Here is a 10885-nt window from a genome sequence, read left to right as displayed (position 1 = left end):
TCTCTCTATATATATATATATATATATATATATATATATATATATATATTTTTTTAATTTCTTATCTACAAAGCTCCTTTTTAGCAATTTTTAAAATTCAGACCTATTGCTTGTAATGCCCTATAGAAGTTTCATTTGTGCTATGTTAATTAAGTGTTTGACGATAAATTTCGACAAGTAAACAATCTAAACCTCCCAAACTGGCCTATTACAGAAATCCTCCTATTTATATTAATGTCTTTTGCCTTAATATCATTAGTTAAAATATTTTAATGTATATCTATCTGTTTGTTTAATTTTTTTATAATTAACATAATTATCATTGGTAAAGGAAGCTTTGTCATTGCTATTGGGAGCAGTTTAGTTTTCAGTTAGTGGTGAGGTTTAGTTATGATTGTGTAGATGTTAGTGACAATATGGATATAGGGTACAAGTTGAAGGCGGAAAATCCCAAACAAAATGCGAATATATTTTCAAAGCTATTTTTCGGGTATGTATTTTATTACTAAGTTATTATATCTAATATTTTTTAAGCGCAAAAATAAATGAAGGAAAGTTAAGTTAAAGCCAAAATTGTTATTAACCGTTTTAAATTATGTAATTTTGGCAGGATTTACACTTGATTTTTCGATTAAAACAAAAAGGAGACGGCAATATTTGCCACTTAGATAGATATTGTATACAGATGGACACAGATCTACACAGTATTGTATAAAGAAGATATTGAAATAAAGCTTTTTTAAGAATTAAATTATTACTATGACGATAGTCAACATTTGAAACGAATTTATATGATAAAAGAAAAGGTAGAATTAAAAGAGATTGATGAATCAATGATGGTTGACACAGCGCAAATTACGAAAGATGAAATAAACTACGCAATAATCTTGCCTGGGTTGGCAAACTTTTGCATACACGTGCGGATGTGAAAATTTTACTTCGAATAAGGACATACTGTTCCCGGATAGTTATCCATTTACATCAGCATTATGCCGTAAAATTTAATACTTTTAAGTATTTATTCTACAATTTAAACTCAAAAACTGTTTGATTTAGCGGTTAGTAGCGCAAGTACTCCAAAGTTTTACTAAAAATGAACTGATAGGTCTTAAAGCATTCTGTAATTTATTATAATTCATTTGGATTTGTCATTTAATATTTTAATGAAATATTATATCACTTACAATAGAAGTTTTTACTTCGATGTTCAACTTTTTTAAACATATTTTAAGCTAAAACTGGGGTTAATTCCCAATAAAAATGTTTAATTCTATATAGAGAGTTGTGATACAGTATTAAACCAAGTAAACATCTTTATACGGAAAAACACGATTTCTATGAAACTTTGCTTGCTAGTATAATAATACACAATGCATTTGATGCCATATTTGTTACTACTTTGCTTCCGGGTTCATCGGAAATACCTTTAACTTATTTATTTAAATTGAGCACCCTACATATATATGCATATTTTAAAAGAACTTGCTATTCCTAATATATACATACTAAGTTTGGTAGAAAAACTTTGTTAAAAACAAATAAATAAATAAACAGGGAAATAAATCACTTAACAATTAAAGAATAGGTACATGTTTTTAATAAGACTAATAAGAATAATAATTAAAAAAAAATGAATTCAAATGTTAAAAATACTGGCAATTCACATCCTGACAATGTATAAGCCTATTAAGAAACTCGTAAGTCACTCTTTCCAAAACTTAGTCCACACGTATTAGTTCACATTCATTAAATATAATCCTTAAGCCGGGATATTCTTCTTCGTCCTGGAGCCCTTTTTCTCTTAATTTATTCTTGCAAAATGCATTGAAGTAGCTCATATCTGCCTTGATTTCTTATCATATATGCTTACGGCCCTTCACAATGTTGACAAAATCGGCGGTTGTGTTCGTCCTCCGTAGTACTTCTTTATTGGTGACTTTGTCTGTTCATGGTATCTTCAGAATCCTTCTGAACCATAGCTCAAAAACCTGCAGTTTTGATAGTGTCCGGCTTCAATCTTCACGTTTTTACTCCGTACAGAAGCACTGAGTACACGTAACATTTAAGGAGCCTTATTTTTGCTTCTAGGATGAGGTCATGGCTCTTAAACACAGAGCTCATAGTCAAAAATGCACTTTTTGCCTTTTCGATGCGATATTTAATCTCTTGGGTATTGTCCCACGACTTATTGATTATATTTCCCAAGTTGTTGTACTGTGAGACACGTTCAATTCTCATTTGGTTCACATACAGATTTGCTCCAGCTATGTTTTCCTCGCTGATGATCATTAGCTTGGTTTTGCTGGTGTTTATATCCAGCCCATATAATCTGCTTGTTTCCGTTATTTTGTGCATTAAGTTTTGCAGCCCTTCTATGATATTGGAAAACACTATTGTATCATCTGCATACCGCAGGTTATTGAGCTTGACTCCATTTATTGAGATGCCTTCATTTATATCTTTTAGAGCCTTTTCAAAAATATGCTCCGAGTACAAATTGAATATCAGTAATGAAATTATGCACCCCTGTCTCACTCCCTTTAAGATTTTGACCTGATCTGTATATTCTCCATCTATTCGGAGCAGCGCTGATTGATTCCAATACAGGTTAGCTATTATTTTTACATATCTTCTGTCAATCCCTGTCCTCTTCAGGACTTACATCATTTGTTTATGCCTGACTCTATCCAAAGCCTTCTTGTGGTCAATCAAGCATGCAAAAACATCACAGCTGACATCTCTACATTTTTTAAGCAATACCTGCACGCTAAATAAAACTTCCTTCGTACCAACGGCATTAACAAATAGGAACTGATTGGGCGCAATTTGTTCCTCGCATTTCCGGTAAATTCTTTTGTGGATCGCTCTTCTTCTTTTTCTTTCTTGTATATAGGCTTTTAGGCCTGTTTCTTCTTCAATATTAGCCTCCTAAACTGTTTAAATTATCCCACCATCTTTTTCATGATCTGCCAATACTTCGTCTATTTGGTGACTTATCTCATGCTATTCGTACTATCCTATCCTCTGCCATTCTACTAATGTGTTCGTTCCACTCCGGTTTTTGTTTAATCATCATCCATTTATGTCTTCTATATTGCATGCTCTTCTTACGTTTTCGCTTCTCTCCCTATCCACCAGACTTTTCCCTGATATTTGTCGGAGTATTTTCATCTTCTTTGTTTCTAGTAGTCTTCTCGTTTTAGATGTGTCAGGTCTTGTCTCCACCGTGTATAGGTCTAATTGCTGCTTTATAGATTCTTGTTTTTGTGCCGTCTTTTGTTTGTGGATGACTTTTCTAAACAGCTTCAGCAGATGACTCATTAGGCTTATGGTACTATAGTCTTCACAAACTTTTGCTCCTGGTTTTTTGGGGCAATGGTACGAACGCAATGGATTTGAGCCACTCTACTGGTATTTTTCCTGCCTTATATATTTCATTAAATATTTCAGTTATTTTTAATCACAAGAGCCCACCATTGAAGAAAATTTAGGGTCCGAAATCATACCAGAAGAAATAACGGCAGGCGTCAGACAAATGAAGGATGCAAAGGACTTGATGAAATTCCTGCAGAACTGCTGAAGCTATTAGTTAACTGTTCAATTTCAACAAAAAGTGGTCGCTTCTGAAAACATTATATTAGCTGCAAAATGTTTGTCATCATTACAAATATTCATCAGTGCCTCGCAACTATATACGTCGGTCAAAATCATTATCCTACAATTCTTGAACCATTTGTATCGTATATGGATCACACTTTTCACTTTTCCATATTTTTCTTATAGAGCGTTGACTTATACCATGGTTTAGTGTCAAATTTGTTGGGAAAGTTTGAGGATATTCCTCTAAAATCAATTACAATGTTTTGTCTAATAACTTCGAGGCATTTTGCGGTCTTCTAGTTTTTGATAAATTTTTGACAATCCTAGATGCATTAAAACATTGCAATGATTTAGTAACCGTTGAACGTGAACGTAAACGTAAAACGTTACAAACTTCTTCATGAGTTCTAACAGGATTGCCATAATCTATCATCATTATTATTTAAATATGATATTATTTACTGAATGAACTATTTTTTACCTATTACTTTTTTCTGTGAATTGGTTTGGCAATGGTTACATCTACTAGATGGTATCGTTTATTTTTTAATAGTTTGGTTTGTTACAAAAAAGAAATATCTTAAGATATAAGTTTACGTTTTTATTATAACTAGACTAGTTATTATTTTCTTTGTCTGTTTTTTTTAGTAAAAAGTTTCTATGTGGGGTCATGTCAATAATTTTTCCCGTTACCGAAATGTCTTGCCTAAGCGTCTCCCCCAGGTCTTTTCTGGTCTACTCCTACAGAAATCTGCAAATCAGCAATTCTCTATATCTCATTTTGGCATCAAGGAAATGTAACCTTGCAGTTTCACTGTTATCTGATCCAAAACTAATGAACATAAATAGGGACTAAACATCGAGACTTGGTGCAATCCTACTTAATCATGAAATTTATCAGTCTCTCCGACGCCTGTCCTAACACCAGTTGTAACTCACTCATACATGTATCTCACAATCTTTACATATTCTCATACACTTCTTTCTTATTGAGTGTCCACCACATATTCTCTCGAGCAACTCTATCAGTTAAGGTTTCATTTCCTTACAGCGTAACCATTTGATTTCTGCCTCTTGGCCACAAAAAGAACTCATGATAAGCTCTAACGAAATAAAACCTTTTCCATCCATAAAAGTAGATATTTAAAATATTTACCGACAGACGCTTGAGCGACATCTACTAACAAGAATATGAATCGGAAATCGAATTAAGGATTTGCTCCAAATCTGTGTTTTCTAACCGTTGCAAAACAAACAGACGACGAATGCACCGAAAATACACTGGCATGGAGATTTAAAATTTTTGTCCATGTCATACCAATTTATCTAGGTATAAATCCCTTTGTGAAAACGATTTCCTAATACTCCATACTAGAGTAAAGTGTAAAATAAAATAGATAGTTTGGCCAAATCCTGAATTCGATTTCAGATTCATATTCTCATATATGATGCTCTAGCGTCTGCCGGTAAATATTTTAAATATTTATTTTTATGGACGAAAAAGGTTTTACTTCGTTAGAGCTTACCATGAGTTCACTCTGAGGAAGCCAAGAGGCAACCTTAATTGTTTATTTTATTATAGTATTTTATTATTTTGATCTCGGATATATCTAATCTGAATAAAATCTTTTGCATTCTTTGCGCTATGTTTAAGTATTTTATATATTATCGTTGTTTCTCCTTCCCTGGTATCAAGTTGATCGTATAGATTTGTATACGGTTCTGCTTTAGCTTTTGCTATTGCTACTTTCGCTTCCCTTTTGGCGACCATATAATTTTCTCACTAGACTGGTAAATAAAATAATAGTCTTATACATTGTTAAGATGTGGATTGCAAGCATTTTCAATATGTCAATTATTTTTTTTAATTATTATTCTGATTGGTATTAATAAATATATTCACCTATTCTTTAATTGTAAAGTGATTTATTTCTCTTTAAACAACTTTTTTCTTCTAACCTTAGTATCTGTTAATTAGGAATAACAACTTATTTTAACATCTGTTAAAATACACAGAATGAATACATTTTTAATAAACTATGATTTATTTATCCCGCGGTAAACACTAAAAACACGATATAATATTATACATAAAGATAAATTAGTTTAGTCAAATACTATTAATTTATTCTCTGAAGTAGGGGCCATTACTTTGTATACTAACCTGTAGAACGTTATTCCTGAAATTTTTTTATTAACATTGCTTCTGCTACTGCAACTACGTTGAGAATAAGAAACCATTATTATGCACTATCACAATATATTATTACAGTTTCTATAAAAGTATTATAAAACTAAAAATATTCGAAAAACAACAAACATAAATAAACAGATACGATCTATCAAAAGTGTCAAAACAATCTTAACAATATGGCCGAAGTGAGGTCGTTTTTAGTCACGTGATGCCCTCTCCATAGATTCTAACTCGATGCATACAAAGCATTTATTTGTTTTAAATTTAATTATTTGGCCTCTTATTTTATCACAACTATGCATTATTAATATTAATAATTAGTTATTTTTTTAAGAGGATGGTACTAAAACTGCGGTTAAGCTTTTATCATATAATAAATAATGATATTATAAATTTTGTTTTCCTGCCGCACCTTCCCGATTTTTATCGTGCCATATTCGATAAAAAGAAACCTTTTATTGTCAGTCCCAGAATAAATAGAATACCTTCCCTAATTTACCGTCTTAATGTGAAACCTTGACTAGAAAGTTTTATAAAGTTCACATTGCTCGATAACAGCAAAGTATTGATTATTATGCCAAACATTTTTTTTATTTCGTCAACTTTAGCATTATTAAACTACTATGGTTTTCCCAATATTTTTTTCTTAGACGATAACGCCCTAATACTGGACCTAACACAGCTAACCTGTTAATATATCTCATTTTTATTTTGTTTATACTAATGAAAACATCGATTTAGCAAACTACATGGTCCTTATTTTTGCTACTGAAAATGTTTGTAATATAATAATATCATAGGTATTTTTAAAGTTCTCCGTTTCAACAGACCAGATAAAAGCCATTCTTATTTCCTTATTATGTTGGCTTTTACGTTGAAAAACACATTTATATGCTTTCTTATCAGTTATGAGTTACTGAATTTTGTTCCAACATATGAAATGGTAGGAGTTTAATAAAGACTCAGTCTAATACTAGTCTGAGTTCAATAAAGACTTTGATACTATAAATCATGCTGTTTAAAAGACGTCCAGAACACATATTTGAGATGAACCCAGTAACAAAAGGTGAAAGAGAAAATGTAAGGTGGCCGAAAATAAAATATAACATATTACATGCCGCAAAAAAGGAGTTAGGAAAATTAATATGAATGCAATAAAAATATCAAACCTAGGGTTTGCCACCGATATAAGAGGTCTAACTTGTGATATAAGAAAAACATACCTACAATGCAAGAAATTACATTAATTCTATGGTAATAAATTATAAATATAAAATATTGGACATGTTTTACCTGAGACAAGTTTTAAGAATACTAAAAGGTAGGAAAAAACGCATTAGTAAATACAAAACCTTAAATAAAATAGAAATAGAAAAATAAACCAAGTATATTAAAGAACCCTACAAGGGAGATACTATTATACCTGAAAAAGTAGAAATAGAAAATAAAGATGAATCAAACATAAAAATGGAAATAGAAATCACAAAACAGGAATAACGTAGATTATGTAGATTAAAAAAACAGAAGAGACCCAGAACTCAATGGCATACCGAATGAACTCTTAAAGTAAGAAGAAGAAACGTATGTCGAAAACATAAAGGAGCTTTTTCAGGAAATAATACTCGGCTAGAGAGAAAAATAAATGATATAATATATGTAGATTAAAAAATAAAAAAGCTCCGGGCCTTGTGAAATACTGAATGAACTCTTAAAGTATGGAGGCGAAACGTTGGTCGAAAACATATGGAAGCTTTTTTAGGAAATAATATATAGCCAGTGTATATCAGACCAAGGACGAATATACCAATATTAATACACAAGAGAGGAAATAGGAAAGATCCCATCAATTAGCGTACCATTAACTTGCTGAGTACAACTCTCAAACTTTTAACAAGAATACTTGCCAATAAAATAAATAACGATTTTTAATTTATTAATGGACAAAATAATAGAAAAAACTAAAGGTACAGGACAAGGATATCAGATGAAATAAAAGTCATCTGCTATATAGACGACGCAATTTTCATCTCCGATAATGAGAATAACATACAGCGCTTAACACAGACATTGGCCAGAACTACATAATAAAGATATTAACAGCTAAGATCAAATCTGTAATAGTGGCAAGGGAAACCAGACTATGCAAAATAGTAATTTTATGTATGTCCGGCTTATACCGTCCTGCGTCTTTCGGTTCCCAGTCTCCATTTACGTCTATCGGTCTAGTCCCCTGGATCAAATCGTCTTTAATCTCTTAAAATTAAATAATGTATCAAAATTCAATAAAATCCTCTTTTGAGTCTGTTAATCCGGTAATCCCTGGGTAATAAAATGAATCTGGTCGAGGTGTCAATAAAGAATTTATCATTTCCAATATCTAACAACTGCTTCGAAAACATAATTGCACTTTGATCTTGTCGCAAAAACACTGGCATATTTATTGTCGATTGAAGCATCTTTACATGCCGCCACAAAAAGGATGATTTTAGGCATGCGTTTAGTTCGTCCGTAGTAGTTAATTATAGTTTATTTTTATGAACGAGAGAGTAATTAGCATAATTTTAACTGGTAGCTTCGACCACTCCATGGGCGTGCTCAAGATTAATTGAAAAATTACTTTGAATAATTGTAAAAAATAAATGAATTATTTCAGTGTTATAAAGTGTTATGTGTATGTAAACAAAAGTGACCTCTTTTATCACACACTATATTAGAACTGACTGGCCTACATTAAAAAGGGTTTTAAAAAATTCACATTTTTTTTTATTTTTAAAAATTACAAAAGAGAAAAAGAGTTTTTAAAACCGTCTAAGGTATGTTAAATAGATGAATAAAAATATTAATATAAAACTTACAGCTACTTGTTACAAATCCAAATCAGATTCAGAAGATGAACTTTCAGAACCAAGATTTATAATAACTGGCTCGATCATTTTATCAGTAATATTGTCCAGCTTCCACATTTTTTCCTCTTCTTTAATAGTGTGATTTACTGCCTTTTCCCAGTTTTCAGGTTTTACATTATTTACGGCCTCCAAAAACAACTGTTTAACATCATGAATTTTAAAAGTGGTATTTTTTCTTGAAACTTCACTCTTTATCTGTGCCCATACCAGTTCAATCGGGTTTAATTCACAATTATATGGTGGGGATCTAAGTACTGTCATTCCACGATTTTTGGCAATTTCATCAATTTCGTATTTTTTAAATTTTTCTTTATGAAGGGCACACAATGAATAAAGTTCCTTTCTTATAGATCCGGGATGGTACGTAATATTTTTTGAACTCAGCCAATTCTGCAAGTCTTTTTTTAACCACTTGGTTGTGGGCAGTCCTTCTATAAGTCTGGAGTGATAACTTGCATTATCCATTACTATTACACAGTTCTTAGGAAGAAGATCTATCATTTGTTCGAACCATTCTTGAAAGACATCAGCGTTCATGTCTTCATGGTAGTCACCGGTACGAGTTAATAAACCACCTTCAACAAAACCGTCTGAACTGCCAATGTATACTATTATCAGCCTGCGTTCCTTTCCTGATGGTGGGTTTAAACCAGTAGATAAGTTATTTACAAAAGCGTGCCTTTGACTTGTAACAGTTTCATCCTGCCAAAATTTATTTGGTGTATGACCCTCGTTGATCCATGTTTCATCAAGATAAAATATTTTTCTTTTTTGGTTTCTCATTTCCTTTATGGTTCTTAGAAAATGTCTTCTCCATATGACAATATCGCTTCTTTCTAATAAAATAGACTTTCTGGGATTCTTTTTCCAGCGGAAGCCTATTTCTTTTAAAAGTTTCCATAACGTACTTCGACTCATTTCTGGGTAATCCTTATCATCTCGAACTGAGACAAGAACTTTATCCAATGTTGGAATTTCTTGTCTAAAGAAGAATTCATACACTTTCCGTCGAAGTCCTTCTTTAAAATGATATTCTATTTGAAATTTTGGTTTTCCTGGAGCATTACGTGGCATTTGAAAACTACCACATTTCTCTTCTTTAATAACTCTGTAAATCGTAGATTTCCCAACACCAAGTGTATTGCTAACTAACTCAACGGTCTCATCAACACTTTCACATAAACGTTTGTCTGTAAATGATTTAAAACAATTAAATATTAATGTTTTTTCATTAACTGTTAGAGGACCAATTTTTCGGCGTTTACACGGCACTTCCAAATTTTCCATAACACTAGTATACACAATAAACTGCACCTTGCAACTGAAGTACCTACTTTTAGTGAACTGTTAAGAATTTTGAATACGCCACTTGGACCTTCCTATATACAAAATGGAAAAACCCACTATCACATTTTCTGTGGAATAAGTTTAGAAGGTAATTATCTAGTCAATTACTGTCGTAGATTCCTGGAATTAAAGAATTAAATGTTTGATTGTTGAAACCATTACTTCGTGGAATGCACTCATTTCAGATAAAATAAAACGTTTTATTTTATCTAAAGAATTAAACTTTATTTTGCAAATAGGCAAAGAATTAAACTTTATTTTGCAAATAGATAAAATAAAACGTTTTATTTTATCTAAAGAATTAAACTTTATTTTGCAAATAGGTAGGTACTTATTAAACTTTTATTGGTTATATATAACCAATAAAATAAACATCTTACATTTCTTGCAAATTCATTAGTACCTGTTAACCTCCATCACTGCGACACTGGCAACCTTATTTAGGGATTAGTAACCCTCACAACTATTGTATTCTATTCTGCTCCAACCTTTATAGCTGGTGGTCATACTCAATTTAAAATTGTTTTCCTATACAGATTGAACGAATTTAAAACGGAACATACGAAATCAATGTATTTCGGCTCAACTCCGCTCTAGGTGGTTGGCCAACAAAAGGTTGTCAAATAATTATATTATAAAAATCCACTACTTCAGCGGGCTACTGGATTCGGAACTCATTCAAGAACAAGTCAAAACTCCACCCAAATAGGTTGCCTAGCATCTCTGAAAAAACTAGACTTAAAAAGCAGTTATTATGCTGTCAATCCACTTATCGCTTCCTTATAGTCCAAGAGATAGGGCCGAATTTATAATGTTAACTATTAAATATTTTTGGTAT

The 10885-nt window shown here is 31.7% G+C and overlaps 1 protein-coding gene across 1 annotated transcript in view; it reads left to right on the top strand.

Moving 5' to 3' along the window:
- The first annotated feature begins 300 nt into the window (after positions 1-300).
- Positions 301-10885, top strand: part of LOC140445519 (ATP-binding cassette sub-family C member 4-like) — a 111674-nt gene continuing 101089 nt past the window's right edge. Inside the window, exon 1 of the mRNA XM_072537600.1 lies at positions 301-490. Coding sequence (XP_072393701.1) covers positions 417-490 — 74 coding nt within the window. The 5' untranslated portion in view covers positions 301-416. The remainder of the gene's footprint in view (positions 491-10885) is intronic.

Source organism: Diabrotica undecimpunctata, chromosome 7, assembly GCF_040954645.1.
Source record: "Diabrotica undecimpunctata isolate CICGRU chromosome 7, icDiaUnde3, whole genome shotgun sequence".
Taxonomy (NCBI): Eukaryota; Metazoa; Arthropoda; class Insecta; order Coleoptera; family Chrysomelidae; genus Diabrotica; species Diabrotica undecimpunctata.
The sequence above is the reverse complement of the archived record's forward strand: the minus strand, read 5'-3'. Positions and strand labels throughout refer to the sequence as shown.